Below are 25,042 nucleotides of genomic sequence, written 5' to 3' on the forward strand. Positions count from 1 at the left end.
AACACAACTTTGATTAATCTCATTTTTGGATCCCGTGGCCGGTCCTCTGTGCTTGCGCATGTCTGGCCACACAGTGTCATTGGGCTTACACTACTCCCGATCGACGCGAACTTTTTTTTTCATCAATTTGGTTGGTATATCCAGCTGGTTGGAGAAGAAAATAGTTTTTAAGTCGTATCTCCAATATAAAGTCTAGCTTTTAGTCCGGTTCTTTGTCCCCGTGTTTACATTCAGTATGTAAACCCGTCAATAGCCACGAGTGTATCTTGACTTCAAGAGATGCAATCGTACCTGTCGGTACTCGGCCCATTGCCATATGTCTGTACAGCTAATTCCCCTATCATAATACAACTTGACTTGTAGCTTGTCGAACGAAGTCTTGCATGTCGAGTTTTCCCGTTCTATCGGTAATATCTTGAGTAGAGACGCCGCGATCGCGGTAGGACGTTCGTTCTTGATACAGGTCAGACCAGAGCGCGTACATTAAATATGAACAGACGAGTATATCACCTCACATGAAATAAAGGAAATCGTAACAATATATAATGATAACAATAGTAATAGTAAAAAACGATGGATCGAAGAATGTGGTGTAATAACATTATCTGAAGCTCTATCAACAATCCTGCCCGCCATCTCTGAAACCTCCAACCAACAGCCACACACACACCCACCTCCTCTCACCACAGTCAACCTCCAGTCTCCAACAAACAAACCCCATCCCACCCTTCACCACCACCATGATCGAGAACAGAATTTTCGAAGATCTCCAAGCAAAGATCGACGAGGAGGCCGCCGTCCGCGACGTAAGTCCAGTCCCTCCCTCCTCCCCTCCGCTCCAATCCCGCCAAGACGGAGCTTTCTTCGGCGGGATGATGAGAGAAAAAAACTAGATCCAAACTGACAGGACGGTTTAGGAACTTCATGATATCGTACAAACCCTTGCTAGAAGAGGTATATATCCTAGCTATTCAGTCAATTGTCTTGCATGATGCAGATAGAAGAGAAGAGCGGAGAAGACAGCGCAAATAATCGGTCCAGAACTGATGCATCCCAGGAAGATCCACACAAGCTATCCTCTCACGGGCTCACTCTACCCCCAGGAACCAGCGTATGTATCTAACCTCACCCCCTTCCCTCTATCCAACCCAAACCAAATAGAACAAACAAAACAAGACAGACAATATATAAAGAGATACTAACCAATCCAGTGACCCCCGTCCTCGAAGACGCCACCAGAGAGATCCTCGCCCAGAAGCAAGAAGTCCAGGCCCTGAAAGCCGTGGCAGACAAGCACCCGTTCTACAAGTACAACGGGGTGTGGACACGCGAACTGCAGAATCTGGTCTGTCTCTGGCTATGCTACTCTATTCTGTGAGCTAGCTAACTTGCTCTGTGGGTAGGTCTCCGCCATCGAGCTCTGCGCCTGGTTGGGCGGTCTAGAGGAGTATAAGAGCTCTGGGTCAGCGTCGTTTTTGACGATTGAGGAGGTCGGGAAGTTTCTTGACAGTGCGTCTCATCTTCTTTCTTCCTTTTTTTTCAATATGGGTGCGAAACTGATTATATTTAAACGTACAGTCCCCGTCAATCTCAAAGAGCAAGATGCGTTCCATCTCACAATCGAGGAGTATCTCCTCGCTCTGATCTCCATGGTTGAAGAGCTGGTCTGTCCCCCCTTCCCTCTCTCTCTCTTTACGCTCTATGTGTATATTCTAGCTACTAACTAATGTATAGTCTCGCCTTGCTGTCAACTCCGTCACAATCGGCGACTATGACCGTCCGCTGCAGATCAGCCAGTTCATCAAGGATCTGTTCTCTGGGTTCCAGCTGCTGAACTTGAAGAATGATATCCTGCGGAAGAGGAGTGATGGGATTAAGTATAGTGTATGTGAAACTATCAGAATGGGAGAAGAAAATGCTAAACTCGTCCAGGTCAAGAAAGTGGAAGACGTCGTGTACGATCTTTCCTTGCGGAATTTGATCCCCAAGGGTGGTGCTGCTTGAATTGGTGTCTACTGCATCTAAAGATGGGCTAGGAGCGGTTCGGGGAGTATCATATATTAAGATGCGATTATGACGATTACCATGAACACAGGCGCTATGCAGCGTTGCAATCTGGTATGAATAACACGAACAGAAATCAAATGCATACACACACGTACACACATACACGTAGTTTCAATGTACGAAAAGAATCAACATAAGAAAGGCATGGTATCACCTACAAACAAAAGGAAATTAAAAATCAATCCATCACACGCTTACGACAACTTCGCCTGCTCACCACCCTGAGCCTGCTGCGACGCCAGCAACCCCGCCTTCTTAGCCTTCTCGATCTCAGCGAGGATGGTCTGCTCCAGCGACTCGGGCTTGGTAACGCTAGCCCAGCGCCCGACGACCTTCCCGTCAGGGGAGATGAGGAACTTCTCAAAGTTCCACTTGATGCGCTTGAGGCCCATCAGGCCAGGCTGCTGCTCTTTCATCCAAGTCCACAGGGGCGCGGCGTCTTCGCCATTGACGTCGTGCTTGCCCAGCACCGGGAAGGTGACGCCGTAGTTGACCTGGCAGAAGGACTGGATGTCGTCGTTGGAGCCCGGGTCCTGGCTGCCGAACTGGTTGCAGGGGAAGCCGAGGATGGTGAAGTCCTCGGGGTACTTTTCCTTAATGGTCTGGTAGAGGGTCTCGAGGCCCTTAAACTGAGGAGTGAAGCCGCATTTGGAGGCGGTGTTGACGACGAGGATGACTTTGCCTTTGAGGGGAGTGAGAGGGAAGGGGGAGCCCTTTTCTGGAGGTTAAGGTTAGCATTTTTCCTTTATCTTATCTTTTCCTTTTTTTGATTGCCGTTGGTTTGAGGTATGTTGGATAGAAGGGAAGACTTACTATCGACAGGCTCAAAGTCGTAAAAAGTCGTCGCGGACGCCATAGTTCTTCTGGTGGCGTGGCAAGGTAAGACAGAGCGGGGCACGAAACCAAGAGGGGCGTTCGGTCTAGGACAAGTCCAAGGAGAGGGCGAGTGAGCACGAAGAAGATATCTCGACGATGAAAAAGGTCGTAATGCAAGTTTGGAAGAAGCCGGTAAAACGGATCGCATAGATGCTCTTGGAGGGACCGAGGTAGGCAGGGGAAGGAGAGGGGGTAAAAGTCAAAAAAGGGCAGTCGCGATGGCGGAGAAGCTGCCGGATCCGATGTCATCATCGCCGTGCCTGTCACATGATGGGCGATTAGTCAGTGCTCCACTCCTTCCTTCTTTCTCTTTCGGGCTTCTTCGTTTGGAATATGGCTTAATGCAAGCAGGTTAAATCATGTCGGTAGTTTACTATCAACATTGATGACGACGGTGGCTGTGGCTCGAAATTCCCGATCAGTGATCTTCAGGAACTACACTTCCGTTGATCTAATGATATGGATGAAACGCACCAAGCTAACATCTCACCTCTCGTCATGAGAACACTAGAAAATGAGTCGGCTAATCGGTACAGCAATCCTTGCCGTACTCTAAATCGACCGCGGTCCATCACCCTCGGGATAGTGACTGCATCGGTATCTAATGTGTGCAAAATCATGGCATTATCCAAATCACCCAGGCTGTGCATGAGTCGGTAGCATAAAGCCAGGAACGACTCCAGCATGGCATCGAGGATGACCATACCAAGGGAGGTAGCTCATGATGAGATAGACGCCTGCACATACAGCAAGTTGAAGTTAGGGAACAAGCATGTCCAATTGCTCCCGCACGTTCCATAGGAAGTAGCTGGTATAGATATGATGAGAGTCTCCCAGTGATTTACCACGTCCTCGATTCCAGGATTATGCCATACGGGAGTACCGGAGTAGTCTATAGATGAAGAACAATCGATCATATATGTTTTTACTTCACACACCAGTAATTACAATCAAACAGACCTAGTAGAGTATGTGACTACCCTCAATACAGCTTCATGGCAGCACCGGAATAGGATGGGCTGCCATAGTCAATCGTGTTGAGGTGGTACATCTGGAGCCCCGTTACTCCTTTTCTGGTGGATTTATCCCTGTCGTTATCATTTGGGGGGGGCTGTGGATTATTGCTGTCTATGCACTGATGGTTGATGTTGATAGTGTGGTTGGGTTGGGTTTAGGCTTATTTCTGTGGACTTGTTCACTGTGCATAATTTGGAATAGATATGGAATGAGAGTCCTGGTCAGACTTTGACTTCTCCCCTCGTGCAAATAAGGTAAAGTATATGATACTCTGGATAATCAAGTTATGACTAGCCATTGTCAACTAGTGATAGCAACACTTGCTCTACATCCCTGTCTAATGTCTACAACAAATTACAAACTCATCCCAGTCTAACTTTCTTGATTCAAACCAAAAATACAGGTAAGAAACCTCGACACAAAGATTAAAGGAAAGAAGCATAAAGTAAATAAAACATTTCGGCATATCACAAACACTCGACGCCAGGATAAAAAAAAGAAAGAAAGATAGAAGAAAAAAAATCAAACAAAACCAAATTAGGAAACGTCAAATAGCTTTTCATCCAGAACGCTTGTACAGACCCGACACTATACAGTGGTCACGCTCGAAGGGCTCCAGAGTCAACTGCTCCCGGGGCTTGATCTTCTCGTCTCTCATCTTCTGGACCTCACGGGCGAAGACGACCTCGGGCTTGGCGGTACTGTCGATACAGTTGGCCTTGATACTGACGATGACACCGCCCTCGGCCTTGAGGAACATGTGGGCGTTCAGGCCGACGATACGGGCCTGATCGGGCTGGGCAACGTCCGCGAAGATAACGTCGACCATGGGCACGAGCATGCGGTAGCGGAGCGGGTGTCTGGCGTCGTCGACGATGGGGATGACGTTGGTGCGGTGGGTGGCCATGCCGATCAGGTCACGGCCGGAGCGGTGCGAGAACTCGACGGCGTAGACGTTACCGGTGGGACCGACCAGGTCCGCGACGTGGCTGACCGAGGTACCGCTGGCGGAACCCAGGTACAGCACCTTGGAGCCCGGGCGCATGTAGATGTCGTCCAGACCACCCAGGATACCGGCCGCCAGCTTGGAGCGGAAGGGGTTCCACACGCGGTACTCGGTCTTGGTCACGGCGCCCTCGTCGCCGGCGGGACCCTCGACCGAGATACGCTTCTCGCCGTAGACGGCCTCACCGGGAGTCAGGTTCTTGGTGACCAGCAGATCTTCCTTGCCGGTGTGGGCGACGAAGACACCAGCGTGACGGTGGGGTTCCTGTAGAGCAGGCATGTCAGCTTTTCATCCATCAAATTTCGCCCTTGCTTGGCCCTTCTCTTCCCAAGCCAAAAATATCGTGGGACTACTTACGACAACCACCTTGGCACCACCACGGGCACCGGGCTTACCACCACCACGGCCACCACGGGGAGCACCGCGGCCACCACGAGGAGCACCACGGCCACCACGGGGGGCACCACGGCCACCACCTCCAAAGCCACCACCACGGCCACGGGGAGCACCACCTCCAAAGCCACCTGCAGTCAACGAGTTAGCCAGTCTGTCTCTACCAAGATCGCAGGACGAGCCAACGCCATCCACCCAAGTAGAAGAATCTAGTCAAAGACATATGGCATCGCAAACATCCACAACCGATTCCAACCACGTTGGGCGTCACGACGTTTTCAAACGCCCAGGGATGCAAAGAAAAAAAAACCAACCTCGACCACCACCGCCGCCACGGGGAGCACCACGGCCACCGCCACGTCCGCCTCTAGGGGGTCCGAAAGCCATTGTGTGTTATGATATTATTCTTTCGAAATCGATCGGGAAAAAAAAAACGTAGGACTGGGATGCTAAGCACCACACAGGAGGTTCGAAGGATGAAAAGAATCGGAGTCGAAAAGGTGGGACCCTGTCGATATCGCCAATCTCGTGAGATTGAAACAAAAGGACTAGAGGGAAAGAAGAGAGAAGGACTCGTTGGCGATGATTCGAGGTCGAGGCCGTGCTGCTTGTCGGGGACTTTTCTCTCTTTTTTTTTTTTTTGGCGGTCGAGAATTTTCAGGCAGAGCCTTTGGAATCTCTGAAAATCAAGACCGCGCTAGGCCGCTTTGGGGATCGGGCCTGTGGGCACGCCGGTCGGTCACGTGGGTGGCCGCTCATAGCGAGGTCACCTGATATGTGCAAGCCCTCGTCCAATGGGAGTGCAGGACTGATCTACAGGGAGATACCTCAGGCTCTGTGAGGTATTCCTACGGCATAGTGAGTACTGTAAGGTACCTACATGGTATGTCAATGGTAAGTCACCATCCTGTATGACTCGAAATGTGCAATGCGTCTAAACAAGATCCCTATAACACCGATACTATGCAAATTGACAGAAAAGAAAAAGAAAGACATCCCAGCCAAGAATCAAAGGAACAACCCAACCCATCAAGACTTATAAATATAGTAGTTCGCCGCATACTGCACAGTAAACGAGGACTCCATCCCCTCACAGGTCTTAGGGGCGGCCCCCCCAACAGTGTCCACGCGATAGACACCCGAGTAACCCCCGACCGTGCCATCGACCGTCTCAAGGTAGAGCCACGCAACCGCCCCGTTCTCTCCCTGAATCGCATCCGACGGCGCATCGATATCACTGACCTTCTTTGTCCGTGCGACGCCAAACTTCCGGGAGGTCGTAGTGTCCAGGTCGAAGATAGGGACCTTGCTCTCGAAGAAGTGGTGGCCCAGGAGGTCGATGTTCGCGGGGGGCAGCGGGTCGGCGTCGCCCGGGGGCAAGGTCAGCTTGTAGGCCAGGCCGGGCAGCGTGTGGATCACGTCTGGGTAGTTGGCTGCGATGCAGGTGGCGTTGTAGAGGCGGGCGACGGCGCCGACGGCTTCGGGCTTGGAGTTGGAGGTGGAGTCGGTGCAGGTGTAGTTCTGTTTGGTTGTCGTTAGCCGTGTGTCTGTTTGGGGGTGTATGGGCAGAGGGGGGCATGTCTTACCTGTGTGCCACGGCCTACAGCGACGTAGGCTGGCTTTTGGTCGTCGGGAGGGGGTAGTCCTGACGCGTGCGATGGCAAGGCGATGCTCGATGGATCACATGTGGTTGCTTTGTGGAGAAGGTCTTTGACGTCTCCGTGGATGTGCTGGCTCACTTTTCCGAGGAACTCGGCCATCTCGTCGGAGTAATTGTATGCATCGTCGAAGAAGGTCGGCGCTGCCAGGGAGGTGGCCACCAGGCACGAAGTGAGGTATAAGATAGGACGCATGTCGGATGCTGAGTCGATCCACGGTCTACGCGGATATAGTAGGTATCAATTTAAAATATGAAGGGATCCCTCAGAGATATCTTCAATGATGAATATGCTAAGTAGGAGTTTTGTTGAACGACAAAAGAGAGTCAGGACAAAGGAAAGACGTCCAAACCACTCGAAGCCAGCTGAGTAGTATGCAGTTGAAAACAAAGAGCAACGGTGAATCGGCGACCAGGTCGTCAGCGCAGAGCACAGACAATATATACCAGCCCCCAAATTACCAAGTCGCCTACTCGAGCCCGGCGACATTCTTCGCTCTCAACCCGAAACCCAGGCTGCAGTATCTATAAACAGAATCGAGCCAGGATGCACCAGAGGCTAGCCGCCCGCAACTACCTCGCCGCACTGCGCTCAACCATTGGCAGGTCGGTATGCGCTGGAATCCTTCCGGGGCTAGGGTTGACGGCCACGCGAAACATGAGCTGGTCTGCAGACAATGACGAGCAATCTGGTTGGTGATTGCCATCGATCTGGGAGCTCTGCTGGGATCGAAGTGGAGAAGGACATGGTGTACGGTCATTCGCTGTGGAAATTCCCCGGTTGGTTTCCAGATCTAATTATAACCCCGGCGCTTACAGGGTTGCCAATCGGGGTTAGTGTGAAGAACAGACATCTTACATGCTTTATTATACCTCGACAAGCGTCTCGACCGTGGACCTTGAGCCGGTGAGATTGTATTATTACTCCGGTTGCCATCGATGGATGTATCATGCTCTTCTTTCGAATTGAGCCGGTTGGCGCCATCCCCTCGGCATAATATGTGGCTCGCCGCTCGCCCAGTCAGCCAGCCAGGAATAAATGCTGGAGACTAGGCAGTGGCTCGAGCGAACTCAAATTGACGCTTTAATTTATCTTCTTGTCAACGGGGTATCACGGGCGCATCGGTTCTCTCGGGGTTGACCCAGGAGTCTGCATACTACCTACAGTGTAACAACCCTAGATACAAACATCTGTCGAAACCGGTCAACCTCAGCAGCATAATTGACTAACCTTCTGCTGTTTATGGTTTTTCATGATGACTATTTGCGTAGTCACCATCATTGGATTATCAACTGGACTATTAATCAAACAACTCAAGCCATGAGTTGCCCCGTTTGTAAAGTCCACCCCAAGGCCCAACCTCCTCCAAAAACATTTCACCGAACCAGGACTCAATAAAGTTTGTGTTATTTTGAATTCCTCTTGTGACTAGATGATGGATGAAACCTAAGGATAAACGCTGTACTATTATTAGGACGGGCGTCTAACAGATAAAACACCCAGGTCCGGGGGTTCTGTAAGAACCTCAAGGGCGTCGAGCGATTCTGACTATTCTGCAGCTGCTGGACTGTTTTTTGGGAGAGGTAGCGTAATTGACCGCGAGATCGAGAAGTCCGGGTTATTTCTGAGAGGTCGACAAGTCGACAGGGAGTGTAATTCATTTGTTAGCGCCGGACACGGCCATATGGACGTCGATGTCCGACTTTGCTGCCGAGGGTTTGAGAAGCATGGGTCAGTCTTTCCTTGTTATGTTGGCACATACCTAGGAAGTAGCAAGGCCTTTTGTTTGTTCACTTGGGTTGTCCATGATTATTGTACTTGGTTCCTGGTGAGCTATTCCTTGTGGCTTCTAACCCACAATATCCTTCGCCTTACTCAAATCAAAAAAAAAAGGACATATACTGTGCCTTGTGGTAAAAGCATATTGCTGTGGCTTATTGCACGACTCCCTAACATGTCTCAACCTATTATACAAGCTGTCACCACGGATACTCCTATCCACCGCGTCAGCAAACACAAGCAAGTAGCAAGCAACAAACCAACTCCCTCAAAACTTACCACATTCTCCCATGTCCAAAACGTACCCGTACGCTCGATAGTCTTTTCTTGGATAACTTCCAGCATGCCACGGACGGACTCCTCGGCACTGATCTGTCCACCATCTATCTCCCAGGTGATTTCAATGTTCGCCATATCGCTAGCAGGATAATATCCCCATATTAGCCCGACATGTTCTGTTCTAACCCGGCACTGCAACAAGAAAATGAACTCACGTGGCGACCTCCCCCGGATGCAGTGCCAAAATCACAGTGCCTCTACCCTTGCGTTTCAGCTCCTCTGCCATATGCTACGCGAGTCAACGGTCAGTTATCGCTGCTCCGTGCGCCTGCATCAAAAGAGTAACAGGGACATACACGCAAAGCCTGGTTAAGAGCCGCCTTGGATGCACCATACGCGGCGAATCTAGGATTTTCAACCAGAATTAGCTCGTGATGCCGGGCTACGTGCAGGCCGGTTCGTCTTACCCATCTTCGAATGAGAGAAAGCGCTGCGTGGAACCCGAATCGCTCGACATGAACGCGATTGTCCCGATCGCGACTTCAGTCTGTTGAAGAAGTTTCTGGGCTGTAATGATGGGGCCCACGGTGTTGGTGTGCAGGTGGCGCGCGAAGTGATCGAAGCTCCTGGGGGTCATTTATTAGAGTGGCATTTTTGGTTTGGGATCTGCTAGTAAGGTAGTACTTACATCTCGAGGGTTCTCTGTGGTAGTGGTTGTTTAGGGGTGGTTTATGGCGCATAATAGTGAGGGTTAGGTGATGGGAATGGCGTGGTTGGGCGGAATAGGGTTTCTCACGTTTGGATATTCCAAGATCCCAGCGTTGATCACAACGTAGTCGATCTTCTTGACTCCGGTTTTGACTAACTGCTCGGTGAATCTCTGCCCAGGGTTAACCTCGTTTTCCCTCTTTTCCTTTCCATCCTCTCTCCATCGCCTCCAGGAAGTGAGCCTACAGTGATGCTCTCCCCGCTAGACACATCGCATTCCAGAACAGTCGCACGCTCCGCTGTATCCCGAACAACAGCCTCCAAGGCAGAGCCAGGTTTGCGCGCGGTGGCGATAACGCGATGGCCATGGGCAAGAATCTGGCGGACGAACTCAAGACCGATCCCACGAGACGCACCGACGATCAGCCATGTTTTGGTTTCGGCCATTGTTTGTCGATGTTGATATGCTAGACGTCTTCCAGTCGATCAGACAGTAGTACTGGAGCAGTGAGAGTGACCGTGGCTTTATGCGTACACGCGGAGGACAGTGAAACAATGCGAATCGACGATAGATAACGGTTCCTCCCTCCCCGCTTGTTGTTGGAGTTGATACCCCACTGCTATCGCTTAAGACTAGATCGCCCTTTCCTCATGCTGGATTTGCACAAGCCACGGTGGATAGTTACCGTGGTGAAATTGACTCAGTCATTCCTGTGTAGCCATTCGGTTGCGCTTTTCGGGCCGTATTTGGTATAAAAAAGTATTCCCATTCTTGGGGGGCAGTTATGGGGTTTTGTATGCCCTCCCCGCATTGGATCCCTAACCTGGCATGTAGACTTAGATATATAACCCATGTCGAACCAAGTAGACCATAACACCCTCGACCAAAAAAATGAAAAGAAGTAAAAATATAATGATGCTAAAGCAAGACAGCATAAGTTAAGCCAAAAGCTATGTAATCTGAAAGTCTAGCTTTAGCATAACCAAATTCCACACACTTTTCTGTACTATCCAGGACAATTGAACCTAATATTAGTCTCAGCAACAAGTATCATTCCAAACCAATCATCTTCAACAACAAGCGCCCGGGTGGTCTAGTGGTATGATTCTCGCTTAGGGATTTAAACCCAAGCATATCTGCGAGAGGTCCCGCGTTCGATCCGCGGCTCGGGCCGTTTCTTTTTTTTCTTTTTTCTTTCCTATTATACACTGCTGGAACACTTATTTTCATTTTTATTATTTTAACCCGTAGGTAGTAAGTATGTCCCTGCCTGGCTGTCTGTCGATCTATCTGGCTGCTCGCCAATTCTGGGGGCTTAATACTTTATGGACTGTCCACCGAAAATGGATAAATACCGAGAGAAAGGAAATATGTATATTCAGTTGTAATCGCTAACCACCAAACGCCAACAGTCGGGGTAATCCTGGGAAATAATACTACTACATGACGAACCAGTCCGACAACAACTTACTAGGAAGAGTGGTCGAAGCCTACCTCCTGCCAATCATCGCCATGTAAAGGGTGGCCTCCCCCGCTGGACCCCCCGTTTCTCATATTCTGCGCTATCGTCCCCGCCGCGGCGCCGAGGCTCGCACTGCTGTGCTTCTCGATCTCCATCGAGCTCATCATATATAACATGGCGAAGACGAGGATATGCAGTGCGAAGCAGTACCCCGCGAAGAGATTTCGGCTCGTGCGGTTGGCCATGATGATCCGGGTTAAGGAAAAGACGATCCGCTCGGGTAGGCTCATGCGCTTGTAGGCGCGGACTGACTCGCGTCCGCGGAAGGCGGCGAATGGTGATAGTTTGGCCTCGTATGCGGATTCGTATCGGTCGAGGGAAAGGCCTGATGGCGTGTCTGCTGAGTAGTGGACGGAGGAGGTTGCTGGCTGGTTTGCGAATGTAGATGCTGTCGACGTGGAGCCCTGGCCGCGGCTGTATGCCGAGACGTATCGCGTTTTCTCGTAGAGACTGAGATTGTCCTTTTGGAGGGTGGCGACCTCTTGCCTGAGAGACTTGACGGCGTTGTACGTTTTCGACAACTCCTCTTCGAGTTCGGAATTTTTCTTCTTGAACCGATCTCGCTGGGCTTGGATCATGGGTAGAAGGCCGGAGCCGCCGCCAACGGGCTCGCCTGCGCGGATCGCATCCATTGAAGGAGAGACGGCTGACTGATCGAAGCCTGAGATGATCGACGACGTTGGGGAAATGCCACCTTTGCGAGCCGAATATGGATGTCGCGTGGTGTAGGTTCCGGCGACAGACATCGCCGTCGACGGGAAGGTGTTGGCAGCTTCTTGCTGCACGCGGAGAAGATCGTTCTCCAGGGTCGTGGAGAGCTTTTGAGACTTCTCGAGTTCCTCCTTTGTCATCGAGAGGTCCTCCCGAAGAGTCTCAAGCTGGCCTTGGAGATCACGATGGGAGACCCGAAGGACAGTGAGCTCGTCGGTGAGCTTCTTGTTCCTGGCCAACAGGAGCTGCTCCAAGCTGTTCTTGGATCCATCCTTGGTTGCGGCGGCCGCCCCGTTGGCAGCCGCAGTATTTATTTCACCATCATCGTCGTCACCGGGAGAAAATTCAATAGACTGATACAAGTTAGACGGAATGTCAGGCTGAATGTAGGGTGGAGCTCACCTTGATCATTTCCAGCTCCCGGCGAATTTCTTCGTAGTCGGAGAACTTCTCTAGCCTGGACTTCAAATCGTCCCTCTCAGTCAACACCTTGGCGCTTTGTCGTTCCGCCTGAGAAACCTTGGCCTCCCACGAGTGACGGTCCGAGTCCTTATCAAATCGGGCCGCATCGAGTTTGCGCAGCAAAGAGGAGTTCTCCGACTGGAGGCGGAGGTATGATGGGTCGTCTTCGACGGATGATGGCTGGTCCGGGTGAGCATGCGACGCAGCTTGAGCCAGCTCAAGCCGCAGTTGTTCATTCCTCGCCTCGACCTCGGCGAGTCGAAGGTTGGTCTTCTCTAGGTCGGCCGACACGAATTCGAGTTCAGCAGCGGTTGCTCCATTTTGAGCGCTATCGCCGCCTTCGTTATCTTGCCCCAGTCGTTGAGAGACTTCATAGCTGGCCTTGACCTCCTTAAGCAAGCGCTCCTGGTTCTCCACCTTCTCCTCCAGTGTCTTCTCCTTGGCGGTCCAGTTATTCTCCTTCTCCGACAACACCGCAGACCAGGAGGTCTCGATCTCCTTAATCCGAGACTCTTGGGTGTCTTCCAACTTCTTCCGCGCGGCCCGTTCTTCCTCGAGTCGCTTTTCCGTGTCCTCCAGCTGGGAGGTCAATCGATCCACCGATCCCTGTAGATGGTTCCGTTCGGAGGTTAACTTGGGGACGGTTTCTTCGGAGTGGACGAGAGAATCGACCGAGGTTTCGAGGAGCGGATAAGGATCGGGCGCTTCCGAAAGAGACGAATAGAGTTGCAAAAAGGCAGATGACGAGGCCTTTCCTTGGTTGGTCAAGACGTCAATGAAGCTTTGGTACGCTGGCAATAAGCATTAGCCGGGAACACATAAACCCAACGAGTCCGACGGACCTTTCAAGAGAGCCTTGTACTCTGAAAGCTTGGACGAGTCATCAAGCTTTCTGAAATCCTTGGTCTTCTGTGCGAGATCCTTCCTCTGGACAAGCGCATCCCGCTGCTCAGCGACAATGTCCGAGGCGGTACCATCCAACTTTGCGACAGTGTTGGTCAGATCGATGCCTTGAATAAGTTATAGATTAGCTCTCAAATTAAGCACGAGTTGCGACATCCAAATTTCAACACCATACCTCTCCACGCCGCAATGGCGCGTTGGAATTTGTTCGCTCCTTCCGGCAGCTTTCCGGGGGTGTTTTCGGACTCGTGGCCATCTTGACTGTTGTGCTCAGGGACAAGGCTTTCGGTGAGAGCGAACGAATCCATCTTGGCCGAGTCGGTATTTCCTGGCGGTAAGAAAAGATCAGAACAGTTGCGCCCCCGCCAGAAATGAAATTGACGATATAAACGACGCCTATAGCCCAAGATAATAATGACAACTTGGATGAATCGCAATGCGGAGACGTAGATGACAGCGCCGAGCGGGCCGAGTGTTGATCCGAACGCGTAAGCCATACAGGGTTCTGGCTCTATACAGCAGGAGATTGGACTTCATATTTATGTTCCCTCAACACTTTATCTAGCAAACTTGCTGGTTATATTGCTAATCTTACGCGTGCTTGCATTGCTATCCACAATATACGGAGAATTTTGACTCCAATAACATTCTTTTTGTCCTTTGCTGGCGTGTCATCGGCTAGAGTTATATTTATCCACAAAAGGAACACGACAAGAATCGAATCAAACAGTTCAGTGGGCGTTCGCTGGCCATGCGCTATCCAAGTTGTCTGCTTGAGTTGACTTGTATGCTGGTGGACAGGTGCGCTCTTATCGGACAGTAGTTGCCCCGTATTATAACAGGTTCAAGCATTAAACTTTTGTGTACCTTATCTAGGTACACTTTTTCATTACAATGAAAAAGACAAAACAGGTAAGCAGATAGATAGATGATAGGTAGCAATCATGTTATGCTTCTTCAAAAGAAGAACTGGGGTAAAAGATGAAAATTGATGGAAAAAGGAAAAAGAAAAAAGATATGGGACCAACCGGGATCGAACCGGTGACCTTTAGATTACACTACTTCGGTGGAAGTAGGAGGCTGAAGTTGATTCTTCAGTCTAACGCGCTCCCAGCTGCGCCATAGTCCCAATTGTTGAAAAACTGTCACCCACTTTGGTTCCATGTGGACCACCATATTCCAATAGAACATGGCCACCACAAAAAGACTCATAAAGGACTCGCCCTCGGCGCATCTAAGAATGACATTGTTCCGATCATTTGAAATTTGCAAACATAGATCAACATGAAATAGTTGACTCGTCTGATATGAAGGCCTTCCACGTCCTTCTTACCGCTTTAGCCATCGCTTCTGGCGCCCTAGCAGCCAACGATGTGATTCAACATTCCCAGGATCAGTCTTGATCTGGGGTCTCTGACTACTATGATTCATAGTAAAGAGCGGTGCAGAGAGATCAAGGTATAAAGAAAGTAGGATGATCAAAACCGAAACGAGAATTACGTCTAGTATTCAATAGCACTTCAAGTTATTTCAAGCATGCATTCTCTGTGGTGGCACCAGGGTGTCTTCTAGAGTGAACTATGTGCCAGCATCAAGGTTACTGGTTTTCGAGTAACATAAGACGTACTGACTTAAGATGATAATCTGTGACCACTGCTGAGTATATCACTACGCATTCGGAAGCCTTTGATCGATAATCGAGTACTTGATACGGCCAGTATATCTGACAGGTTAGGGCTGGTCACCATGACTCAGCAAGGCCCCCATTCCTAGCCTCAGGCATACAAGGCCGCAACGTGACATCAACTCCCGCCGAGCGCAACTTGGATAACGAGTAATCCCATCACTCTTCCCTGGAGATATCGCCCCCCATCTTCAATTTGGACGCCAGAGCTGGTCTCGTCATGGCGTCGGACGATGATGGCTCTGCCCCCCGCAAGAGGCGCAGAGTCAATCCTCCTACCGCGCCTTATCTGTTCCGACCTCTCTTGGAACAGGTACCGCTGTCAGCGGACGGTTCCGATGACGATACCCGGATCACCTGTGTTGAATATTGGAGTGAGTCGCGTTGATCCTCCCGCTGGTGGGTCATAATGGATCTGACAGTTCAACCACAGATGACAATTTGTATATTGGCACTTCCTCCGCCGAGATCCTGCATTTCGTCTGCCTCCCCCCCGACCCCTCCGACCAGTCGAGCGAGCCGTCCTTCATCCTAGCCTCGAGATTGCCCATCCCGCATTCCCCCAATGCTTCGATTCCGCCGGAACAACGGGGGATCCAACAGATCGTTCTTCTCCCCGCCGTTGGGAAAGCGTGTGTTCGGTGCAATGGCACGGCCACCTTTTACCTGCTCCCCGAGCTGAGCCCGGCGTTCGGTAACCTCAAGATCAACAACTGCTGCTGGATCGGGGGGCTGGATCAGAACGCGGTACCGGAGGATGAAGAGACACAATTGATCATGATTGCCGTCCAGAATAAAACCATGCTGGTACAGATCGGGGACGGGGCGCGATTGCTTAGGAATATTGAGTTCCCCGGTTGCTTGGCTGCGTCGCGCAGGGGATTTGTCGCTTGCGCTGCAGACGCCAACTCGTACTCGCTCCTCGATGTCCAGCACCAGCAAAAGATACACCTGTTACCCATCTCCTTTTTGAGCGACGGACTCGGCCCTGGCCCCGTGGAGGACGTGCAGGGGGCGTCGCTATCCCCGCCACCGCAGTCCTCGGCCGATGGCTCTAGCCATGGCCGAAGCTCCAGTCTCAATACATTGACTGGGATGTTGCAGTCGGAGTTGCCACCAGGCTCGCGGGAACGCGCAAGCTCTCTATCCCCCATGTCGTCTCCCAATCCTGCGAGCCCGAGACGATCGGTTTCCCGAGAGCGCCAAAATAGCGCATCACCACGGGGTTCTTCTGAACAGCCGCCATCCGAGGCTCGGAAGCCGCTCCCTCCTTTGCCAAAGCGGTTGAAACCCCATGTGCTATCTCCGACGTCTACCGAATTTCTACTCGTCAGGGGAACTGACGAGTCAGAACCCGGTGTTGGCATGTTTTTCAATGTGGATGGTGACCTGGTTCGTGGAACGATCACCTTCAACAAGTACCCCGAGTCGCTTGTGATCGACGCGGGTGACGAGACCAATTTAATACAGTCGCCGGATAACAGGCGCGATGAACTCATCCTTGCGTTGGTAGACCTCAGTGAAGACCAGGAACCTCGCAAGGCGTTGGAAGTGCAACCCTGGGATGTAGACCCGGCGGAGGCCGAAACGCACAAAAGCTGGGTGCAGATCCCCGCGCCTCCAGGGACGCAGCCGTCTTACGTGGGCCTCCGCAACACACTGAGTTCTAGTCAGTTTGAACTCAGTGAGGTTGGACAGTTACTGCAGATGGTTCGTCTCAAAACACCGTCTTTGTTGCCACACATGTCTCCCAACGACCCGCGCACCCAGGCCTCCATCGAGCAGCTGCAGAAAGAAAAGGAACTGTTCGAGTCCCAGGAGTCGACAGACTCTGAAGGGGCCAAGAAAGGAGACTCTCAGCGGGGCTGGGAAGCAGAGCGGAATGCCGAAGAGACCAAGTTTGCCCGAGCGCTGGGCAAAGCCCAAAGCGGCCTCGTACTCTGGTCGGGAAATCATATCTGGCGGGTTGTGCGTAATCCGCTCACCTCACAATTGAATGACGCGCTCCAGGGGGCTCAGACCGAAGACGAGAACGGGAACAGGTCTTTGGAGAGGGATGCCATATTGAACATCATTGACGTGGTTTTGGAAACAGAGCCCCGGTCCGAGGCCGAGTTTTTAGGGCTCAACTACCTGAAGCAGAAGGCGAGCTTGCTGCTCTTTGGAGACCTAATCTCGATGGACGCAGCAGCGAGAGACGAAGCGGCTTTTGACGCTACGGAACGAGCCCTTATCACGGGAGACCTGGACCCGCGAATCGCATTGGTCTTGGTCCCTCTCCTGCGACGAGAGGTCCTGCAAGGCCCGCAAGGGATCTGGATCCATGCAGGGCTGGCTCAGACTGCAGAAGTCTACCTGCAGCAGTTGGAGAAGCGCACAGGCGACTCCCCAAATCCCATCGATGGCGATGTCCTGAACCTGATCAAGCGGTTCCTGCTCTCATGGCAGCAAAAGAGGGGCTACGGAAGCATCACCGACGAGACATACGTCTTTGACAGCGTCGACGCAGCTCTCCTGCATCTCCTTCTGGAGCAAGACTCGAAGCACACGCCGGAACAGCGCCAGTCATCGCAGACACGGACCGAGATGAACCGACTGGTCGACAACTGGAAAGGGAGCTTCGACCGGGCGGTGGCACTGCTGGAAGAATACAAACGATTGTTCGTGCTGAGCCGGCTGTATCAGAGCCAGAAGATGTCGCGCAATGTGCTCAAGACGTGGCGGCGGATTATCGAAGGGGAGGAAGACATCGGCCAAGAGGTCACTGTCTCTGGCGCCGAGGCGCAGATGCGCAGGTACCTAGCTAAGATCAAAGATGCGCAGCTCGTTGAGGAATACGGGTCGTGGTTGGCTGGGCGCAACCCCAAGCTTGGAACCCAGGTGTTTGCGGATAGCAGCAGTCGCGTCAAACTGGCACCAGCTGAGGTCGTTCCTCTGCTGAAAGAGCGGGCACCCAATGCCGTGCAGGTCTACTTGGAGCACCTCGTTTTTTCGAAGAATGTAAGTCTTTTCTTATTGGAACGTTCTATTTCATCAGAACATCCAATTTCATTAGAACTTCCATTCAATTAGAACATTAGAACACTAACGGATTCAGTTAACCCAATACGCCGACGACCTTCTCTCATACTACTTAGACACGGTACTATCCGTGCTCGAAACGTCCCCTGAAGCACGAGAATCTCTCTCCGAATCATACTCCACATACCGTGCCCTACAACCCCCAAAACCAACATACATGAACTTCATCACCGCCAACGCGCCCCCAGAGCCATGGTGGCAGTCCCGGATCCGACTCCTACAGCTCCTAGGAGGCAGCAGCAGCAGCAGCAGTCAATTCTCATCAACATCAACAACCCCAACCCCAACAAACCTCACCTACTCAATCCCAAGCATCCTCTCCCGCATCGAACCCTTCCAGCACGAGCTCGTCTCAGAGTCCGTCATCCTCGACGGCCTCCAAGGCCGCCACCGCGACGCACTCCACCTCCTCACGCACGGCCTAGGCGACTACGACTCCGCAATCCGGTACTGCATCTTCGGCGGCCCCAGCTCAGCCGCACCAACAGACCGGACCCTCCAACGCGAACTCTTCAGCAACCTGCTCGACGAATTCCTGCGCATAGCAGACCCATCCGAGCGCATCGAGCGCTCCAGCGACCTGCTCGCGCGCTTCGCCGCGTGGTTCGACGTCAACGACGTGCTGCGGCTCGTTCCGGACGACTGGAGCGTCGATATACTCAGCGGATTCCTGGCGCATGTGTTCCGCGTGCTGGTGACGGAGAGCCGCGAGGTGCGGATTGAGCGCGCGCTCAGCGCGGCTCTCAACTTGCGCGTTGGGACGGAGTTTATTGATGGGGTGGATAAGGTTGGTGGGTGGGTGGAAGATGCGGAGGGGTTGCGCAGGTTGCGGGATGGACCCGGGCCTGTTGATGGGGAGTTTGGGGATATGGTGAATGGGAGTTAGTATTTTTATACTCGACGTACGGAGTAGACTTGCGTTATATACCTGTGGATTTGATCCATCAACTTACTACCATTGCCTACCACTTATTACCTACCATCTACCCACCCATTATCCGTAGTATACAGAATACTGCAGTATACTGCAGTATACTGGGTCTCTGGTATTTTGTTTATGGGTATATATGGAGCCTGAGAAGATAAGATGTCCGTCGGGCGACTAGTCACATAGTCCCAGGTAAGTCGTTACGAGATCCCAGGTAATCCATCGTGAACTAATACAGACTTGAACCCTTTTCGACATGCTCCAATAGTAAGAGTCAGGGAACTAGTGCCTTGAAAAAGGTAGTCCTCACCTTTTCACTTCTGATTAACATCAATCAAATGACTACCACCCCATGATCGTATGAACGAGGCTGATAGACGACGTCCCATAATCGTATGGACAAGGCTGACAGATGACGTCAAACCAGACCTAAACAAGGCTGACAGATGACATCAAACCAGACCTAAACCTATTTAACAGGGCTGTGACCAGATCAGACAAAAATTAGACAAACATTCAACCAACAATGTCAGGGGGGATAACAACCAATATGCCCCAAGACCCCGAAGAACACCAAGTTCTCCAAGAATGGCTCTCTCAACGCCTCCTCAACTACCCCAGCAAGAGCCAACCCTTGCAATCCATCTACGCCTCAGAAATCACCTCCCTCCAAGCCTTTGTTCTCAACCAAACAACCCCAGAAGAAGCAGCCCACGCCATCACCCGTCCCATCTCCACCACCCCTATCCCAGACCTACCCGCAACCTACAACCCCGAGATAGTGGCTCTCTGCCGACTATTGGAGCTCCTGGTGGATGCTCTCCTGGAATGGCCCTCCTCGCGCACACCGGGTCTCATCGCCCTCCTCACCGCCATGTCAAACACCCCTGATGGCCTCCACCGCGGAGAAGCCCTCGACGACGACGACGAGCTCCTCACCTGGAGTCAGCTCCCTTACATCAACATGGTCTGGCGAGACACCACTTGGAGGACGCCCAGCATCATCGTCGAAGAGTGCGCCGAACGTGGCGATACCTCCGCTACTGCGCTGCACCACGCGGCGGACCAATACATCAAGGCACAAGATATCGAGGCGCAGCTCGTGGCAGCGGGACTATTCGACATGAGCAGGCCATTCCATTACGTGGTTCATACACTTGAATGGCATCTCGGCACCAAGGACAAGCCCGAGACACAAACGATGGGTTTCTGGGTCTCTGAGCCATTCGAACCGCGATTTCAGGTTCCGGCTGTGGCTGGTTGGATGAAGCATACTGGGCGGAAGTTATATGAGGGACTTTGCGGCGGTGAGATGGAGAATTGGAACCCGAGAAGGATCGACACCGTGATGAAACATTTTGACTGCCCTTCTGAGCGGTGGGCGTTCTGGGAAGAACAGTTGGTTGGGGTTGCTAGGGACTGGCCGGATGAGGTCGTGAGGCGTGAGGCGGGACGGGCTGTGGGGTATATGCGGGATGTCGCCTAGATGGGTTTGTACATGAAACTCCACAATCGGTTGGCTTGGTATTTGTATATATATATATATCTCATGTTAGCTGGTTCCTCTGTGGGGACATTGTATTTGTTTATGATCTTCCACTGTGGAGCATATCTCATTGAGCAACGTACGAAAGGAAAGCAAAGATGGCACCAAGTAGATCAAGTACCTAGGTATCGATCGTCTCCCCATCACGTGCACATCAACTCAATGAATCAATAATGAATTCAAGATTAAGCCCATAGACTTCTGCAATATAGAATATACAAGTAACTAGATATAGAGTAGCCACAACAACTCCAACACGGGATATCCGCTAAACGCTACACAAAGAGACAGATAGAGACAATACATCGTAAAAAAGGCAGACAAAAAAAGAAACAAACATATAGACAAGGGTTCATGCTTCATGCTTCATGCGCGGACCAGGTTGCGCTCGCGATCGCGTTCTTGTTCGCGCTCTCGTTCTCGCTCCCGTTCTCGCTCTTGCGCCCGCTCCCGCTCTCGTTCGCCTTCCCGTTCTGGTACTTCGTGGGTCACTTCGTGTACGGCTGCTGCGCGCGCGTGGTGGTCCACTGTGTCGAGGATGGCTTGCATGAGGCGTTGGTTGGCGTCTGGGTCGTCGTCGTCTGGGTCGTTGCGTTGGTGGAGACTCGGGCGTCGTTCGTAGACTGAGCGCGGCGCGCTGTGCATCTCGCTCATGGCTCGTCGGGGGGAGGTGTCGAGTCGGTGGGGGGTCCCTGGGGGATACTGGCTGTGGGGGCTGATTCTCGCCGCTGGGCGAGATCGGTTCCGGCCCAGGGATCGCGGTCTCGTCCTCGCTCTTCGCGCAGGGGCTCCGTGACCGGGATGGCAGCTGTCGCTGTGGACGGCGTGCCCTGTGTCGACGGGGCGGGCGCCGCGGTGGTGGATGGGGAGTCCTTGCCGGAGGATTCGTCGGCGGTGCGGGGCTCCCGGATGCTGTTGCCTGCAGCGCGGTACTCGTGCAGCTCGTCCTCCTTGACGTCCTTCCAGGAGCACTTGGCGTGCTTCTTGGTGCAGCCCATGCAGGCGGTCAGGTTCTTCAGGCAGTCCATGTGGAGCCGGCGGCAGCGGTCGCAGGGTGGCATGATGCGCTCCCCGCGCTGTAGTTCCTCCATGCGCGCGACCATCTCCATCTTGAACGGGCCGCCGTCGTCCTTCTCGTGGTGGTGCGACTTGGGCGGTGGTAGCAGCGACGACGGCGTGTGGGGGATGGCGACTGTCGCGGCGCCGGGGGTGTACATGGGGTGATCGGCGGCGTCGGAGGCGCGTGCGCGCGGGCGCGACGGCTGGCGCTCGGTGGACGGCGCCTCCTCGAGGGCGCGGGACTGGCGGTCCTGCGTGGTGAAGAACTTCTTCATCAGCTCGGCGCGGGTTGTGGGCGACGCGCCTTTGATGGAGGTGCCATTGATGATGGTGACGTTGTCGGTATTCGAGTGGGAGAACATGAAGTGCGACGACAGCGAGGGGTCGTCGAGGGTCACATCTGCCGCGGGGCGACCGGAGTTGACGGCGACAAACCCGGTGGACGGGGAGTGCGTGGCAGACGAGGCGTTGCTCTGGATCGGGACGGGGCCATTCCCGTTGAGCTCGCGCCACGGCGGGGAGGAGGATCCGTGCTGCTGTTGCTGCTGGGAGTGGAGCGACAGGTCGTTCTCCCGTCGCGTGACAATGGCAGTGCGACGATTCTTCAGGCGGTGATTCAGCTGACGGGCACGAGCGGAGACTGCAGACCGGCGCATTAGTTCATTCAATGCCAAGAACGCCAAAGGAGGGGAAGAGGGGGGAAGCTACCTTGGTCGGCAACCTGGATGATCTGCTGGATGTTCTTCTCCAGGATCTCCAAGGCTCCCAGCTCCTTCTCCTCATCCTCGATGATGGGTTGCGGGGGGATCATCTTCTGGGGCATGCCGGAAGCGATCAGCACAAAGTCCTCCTCGCTGATCTCGACGCGACACTGCTTGGTGTAGAATTGGCAGACGCGCACGCCATTGCGGGACTTCTCCAGGTTGAACTGCTCGGGCTTGCTCTTGGCAAACTCGACCACGTCCAGCCAGGTGATGTTGGCGGGGTCCTTTCCGTGCGATTTGAGCACGCGCGGCGGACCGTCAAAGAGGCGCTCGAAGCGCTTGATCAGGATGGGGCCCAAGGGACAGGCGCCTAGGTTGCCGGCGATGCTTTCGTGGCGGTGCAAGACGCCGTCGTACTCGCCGATCAAGTGGATGATGGCGGACATGTTGTCATCGGCGGAGACCAGGGGAAGGTTATCGGGGTACTGACGGGCGAGATAGTTGATCTGTAGGTGATTGGAATGCGTTTTGGGGATCTTGGAGGCGATGGGAGGGAAGTCACCCGTCGGCGATCTCGGTCGTTTGCCGGCCGATTCGGCCGGGGTTCTGGCATCCATGGTGAATTCAAGCGCGCGGTGGAAAGGGTAGATGTGAGGTCTGTATTGGATTCCTTCCTGTGTGGAAGGAGAAAGGTAGACGGTAGACGGGGGTGGAAGAGAAAAGCGGCAAGGCAGAATGGGAACGAAGGAATGGGCGACCGATGGCGGAGCGTGCGGTCAGGCTCTCAGGCGGATTCGACCGCGCCGGTTGGGTTCGGTGGGTTTAGGTAATCCCCAACAGGATCCCTATCTATAGGGTAGTAGTAGGGATGGGAGTTTGGGAACTTAGATAGATGATTTGTAGAGTACCCAAAGACACCAAATACCCAGGATGAGAGGATAAGAGAACAGAGAGAGAAAAGGAGAGGGAAGAGGAGGGAGGAGAGGAGAGGAGGGAGAGGAGGGGAAGAGACGGAAAGATAATAAGAGGAGGTCCAGGCGGAACGGGAATGCGGGATTATCCTTCTCTGCGTATTATTACCAGGAATTACCATAGATTACACAGCGGAGTCCCGCCGGGCGGTTCCGCCGGGGGCTTCGGTGCAACTCGGGAGGTGATCTGTATTATGATTACATTAATTACCGCTTATCCCATAATGTGAATGTGATCGTATCGTATCCTCAGGTATATAATACACAGATGAGCTTATCGGGGATCCGCCGGGTGCGTGTGACAGCGTATGGTATTACCTATCGATCGATATCTATTTTCTCATTCAACTAGTTAATCCTCAGTCATGTCGATAAATCGGGAAATTGGAAGACGGTCCTCAATATCGGCAGCCTCCCTGCATCCAGACCAAACGGTCTATTGATACTCCCCAGAGAGATCAGTCCAGATCGCGCTCCGCCCAAGACTCAACGCAGCGGTGACTGCCCAACCAGACAGCCCTATACGGACTAGCGTCACCCGCAAGGCCCGTGAATTTTCTTCCATCCCTTCTTGAGTGGAAAATCCCTCATACTTCAACCAACTTCAGTCAACCGAAGGTAACCACCTCACCCTTTCCTCTCCTCCTCTCTCATCCAGGCTCCCTCCTCTCCTTTGGATCCATCTGCATACCCCTCTCGCTTACCTAACCGGAACAAATCATATCCATTCCACCCACACCACATCTTATCATCTCCATCTACCTTAGTATTGAAGCTAACCCAACCAAGAAACCACTATCCATTCATTCTTTTTATTTCCAATTTAACAATCAATAACACCAGGGGAATAAACCCAACCAATCATTCAAAAAGAAAAGAATCTATTAAAAGAACAAGACTGAATAATCATGTCCGATCGAGGCTCATTCCGAGGTCGTGGCCGCGGAGGAGGCTATGACCGTCGTCCCCGTGGCGGTGCGGGTGGTGGCGGTGCCCACCACCAACATCAGCAACAGCAGGAGAAGCCCAAGAAGGAGAATATCCTCGATTTGACCAAGTATATGGACAAGGAGGTGCGCGTCAAGTTCAATGGTGGGAGGGAGGGTATGTCATCTATCTGCGCTGTCTTTACGTATTCCATCTACATCATACTGACCAATCTAGTGGTCGGCTTGCTCAAAGGCTACGACCAGCTCATGAATCTGGTTCTCGATGATGTGAAGGAATCTATGCGAGGTGAGTTGAGCTCCATAGTCCCTTGAACAGCATGTCGAAATGCTAACCACCATCCAGACGACGAGGGCAACGAGAACACCCGCTCGCTGGGCCTGATCGTCGCCCGCGGCACCCTGATCGTGCTGATCTCGCCGGCAGATGGCAGCGAGGAGATTGCCAATCCGTTCGTGCAGCCAGAGGAATAGCCTCGTCTTCCTAGAGAAGAATGCGTCTCTCCACCTCTTATGGGAAAGCAGTGTGGAGGGTATCTATCAACCTCAAGATGTATTCAAGACAATAATTAATGAATCACGAGTCATGATGGTATTAGTAGATCAACCCATTAAATACAGGTAGGCAAGGCTTCCATTGACCGGATTGATCTAAACAATCACATAGATTGGTCGATCTAGACAAATATATACTTTCTATAAACTCATGACATCATACCCACCACCACGGCGTCATGGAG

General features: G+C 52.5%; 11 protein-coding genes and 2 non-coding genes across 13 annotated transcripts; 5 read left to right on the top strand and 8 right to left on the bottom strand.

Moving 5' to 3' along the window:
* Nucleotides 1–661: 661 nt before the first annotated feature.
* Nucleotides 662–2,004, top strand: P168DRAFT_323686 (translin; the record flags this gene model as incomplete). Its single annotated transcript, XM_024840716.1, has 8 exons — nucleotides 662–806; nucleotides 918–954; nucleotides 1,058–1,111; nucleotides 1,212–1,345; nucleotides 1,404–1,509; nucleotides 1,579–1,664; nucleotides 1,735–1,884; nucleotides 1,933–2,004. Exons 1-8 carry the CDS (start codon nucleotides 741–743, stop codon nucleotides 2,002–2,004), a joined length of 705 nt encoding a protein of 234 aa, XP_024697175.1. The 5' UTR covers nucleotides 662–740.
* Nucleotides 2,005–2,036: 32 nt separating this feature from the next.
* P168DRAFT_323687 (glutathione peroxidase) lies at nucleotides 2,037–3,061 on the bottom strand. Its single transcript, XM_024840717.1, has 2 exons — nucleotides 2,881–3,061; nucleotides 2,037–2,785 (listed from the first exon to the last, which is right to left on the bottom strand). Exons 1-2 carry the CDS (start codon nucleotides 2,921–2,923, stop codon nucleotides 2,262–2,264), a joined length of 567 nt encoding a protein of 188 aa, XP_024697176.1. The 5' UTR covers nucleotides 2,924–3,061; the 3' UTR covers nucleotides 2,037–2,261.
* A 1,264-nt stretch (nucleotides 3,062–4,325) lies between these two features.
* P168DRAFT_323688 (rRNA 2'-O-methyltransferase fibrillarin family protein) lies at nucleotides 4,326–5,860 on the bottom strand. Its single transcript, XM_024840718.1, has 3 exons — nucleotides 5,674–5,860; nucleotides 5,324–5,490; nucleotides 4,326–5,230 (listed from the first exon to the last, which is right to left on the bottom strand). Exons 1-3 carry the CDS (start codon nucleotides 5,744–5,746, stop codon nucleotides 4,520–4,522), a joined length of 951 nt encoding a protein of 316 aa, XP_024697177.1. The 5' UTR covers nucleotides 5,747–5,860; the 3' UTR covers nucleotides 4,326–4,519.
* Nucleotides 5,861–6,270: 410 nt separating this feature from the next.
* Nucleotides 6,271–7,699, bottom strand: P168DRAFT_323689 (uncharacterized protein). Its single transcript, XM_024840719.1, has 2 exons — nucleotides 6,946–7,699; nucleotides 6,271–6,880 (listed from the first exon to the last, which is right to left on the bottom strand). Exons 1-2 carry the CDS (start codon nucleotides 7,210–7,212, stop codon nucleotides 6,389–6,391), a joined length of 759 nt encoding a protein of 252 aa, XP_024697178.1. The 5' UTR covers nucleotides 7,213–7,699; the 3' UTR covers nucleotides 6,271–6,388.
* Nucleotides 7,700–7,940: 241 nt separating this feature from the next.
* Nucleotides 7,941–8,819, bottom strand: P168DRAFT_286700 (uncharacterized protein). The gene has a single exon (XM_024836400.1). It carries the CDS (start codon nucleotides 8,676–8,678, stop codon nucleotides 8,424–8,426), a length of 255 nt encoding a protein of 84 aa, XP_024697179.1. The 5' UTR covers nucleotides 8,679–8,819; the 3' UTR covers nucleotides 7,941–8,423.
* A 177-nt stretch (nucleotides 8,820–8,996) lies between these two features.
* On the bottom strand, nucleotides 8,997–10,370 carry P168DRAFT_323690 (SDR family oxidoreductase; the record flags this gene model as incomplete). The annotated part of the gene is made up of 8 exons (XM_024840720.1): nucleotides 10,030–10,370; nucleotides 9,872–9,955; nucleotides 9,764–9,777; nucleotides 9,543–9,701; nucleotides 9,432–9,480; nucleotides 9,291–9,364; nucleotides 9,076–9,214; nucleotides 8,997–9,011 (listed from the first exon to the last, which is right to left on the bottom strand). Exons 1-8 carry the CDS (start codon nucleotides 10,228–10,230, stop codon nucleotides 8,997–8,999), a joined length of 735 nt encoding a protein of 244 aa, XP_024697180.1. The 5' UTR covers nucleotides 10,231–10,370.
* A 496-nt stretch (nucleotides 10,371–10,866) lies between these two features.
* Nucleotides 10,867–10,957, top strand: P168DRAFT_t6. Its single transcript has one exon. It is a non-coding gene; the product is annotated as a tRNA-Pro (tRNA).
* A 192-nt stretch (nucleotides 10,958–11,149) lies between these two features.
* On the bottom strand, nucleotides 11,150–13,838 carry P168DRAFT_262988 (CCAAT displacement transcription factor COY1). The gene is made up of 4 exons (XM_024834773.1): nucleotides 13,558–13,838; nucleotides 13,322–13,489; nucleotides 12,420–13,270; nucleotides 11,150–12,370 (listed from the first exon to the last, which is right to left on the bottom strand). The coding sequence occupies exons 1-4, from the start codon at nucleotides 13,688–13,690 to the stop codon at nucleotides 11,255–11,257; spliced, it is 2,268 nt and encodes a 755-aa protein (XP_024697181.1). The 5' UTR covers nucleotides 13,691–13,838; the 3' UTR covers nucleotides 11,150–11,254.
* A 562-nt stretch (nucleotides 13,839–14,400) lies between these two features.
* P168DRAFT_t29 lies at nucleotides 14,401–14,511 on the bottom strand. Its single transcript has one exon. It is a non-coding gene; the product is annotated as a tRNA-Phe (tRNA).
* A 689-nt stretch (nucleotides 14,512–15,200) lies between these two features.
* P168DRAFT_262990 (putative TGF beta receptor associated protein 1) lies at nucleotides 15,201–19,050 on the top strand. Its single transcript, XM_024834774.1, has 3 exons — nucleotides 15,201–15,440; nucleotides 15,500–18,066; nucleotides 18,164–19,050. The coding sequence occupies exons 1-3, from the start codon at nucleotides 15,287–15,289 to the stop codon at nucleotides 19,031–19,033; spliced, it is 3,591 nt and encodes a 1,196-aa protein (XP_024697182.1). The 5' UTR covers nucleotides 15,201–15,286; the 3' UTR covers nucleotides 19,034–19,050.
* A 537-nt stretch (nucleotides 19,051–19,587) lies between these two features.
* On the top strand, nucleotides 19,588–20,747 carry P168DRAFT_286703 (uncharacterized protein). The gene has a single exon (XM_024836401.1). It carries the CDS (start codon nucleotides 19,626–19,628, stop codon nucleotides 20,559–20,561), a length of 936 nt encoding a protein of 311 aa, XP_024697183.1. The 5' UTR covers nucleotides 19,588–19,625; the 3' UTR covers nucleotides 20,562–20,747.
* A 61-nt stretch (nucleotides 20,748–20,808) lies between these two features.
* On the bottom strand, nucleotides 20,809–23,309 carry P168DRAFT_308532 (Zn(II)2Cys6 transcription factor domain-containing protein). The gene is made up of 4 exons (XM_024839206.1): nucleotides 22,389–23,309; nucleotides 21,419–22,320; nucleotides 21,102–21,323; nucleotides 20,809–21,032 (listed from the first exon to the last, which is right to left on the bottom strand). Exons 1-4 carry the CDS (start codon nucleotides 22,999–23,001, stop codon nucleotides 20,988–20,990), a joined length of 1,782 nt encoding a protein of 593 aa, XP_024697184.1. The 5' UTR covers nucleotides 23,002–23,309; the 3' UTR covers nucleotides 20,809–20,987.
* Nucleotides 23,310–23,967: 658 nt separating this feature from the next.
* P168DRAFT_286705 (putative small nuclear ribonucleoprotein (LSM7)) lies at nucleotides 23,968–24,890 on the top strand. The gene is made up of 3 exons (XM_024836402.1): nucleotides 23,968–24,459; nucleotides 24,520–24,591; nucleotides 24,649–24,890. The coding sequence occupies exons 1-3, from the start codon at nucleotides 24,264–24,266 to the stop codon at nucleotides 24,774–24,776; spliced, it is 396 nt and encodes a 131-aa protein (XP_024697185.1). The 5' UTR covers nucleotides 23,968–24,263; the 3' UTR covers nucleotides 24,777–24,890.
* Nucleotides 24,891–25,042: the final 152 nt, after the last annotated feature.

The sequence above is a fragment of the Aspergillus campestris genome (genome assembly GCF_002847485.1).
Source record: "Aspergillus campestris IBT 28561 chromosome Unknown P168scaffold_1, whole genome shotgun sequence".
Lineage (NCBI taxonomy): Eukaryota > Fungi > Ascomycota > Eurotiomycetes > Eurotiales > Aspergillaceae > Aspergillus > Aspergillus campestris.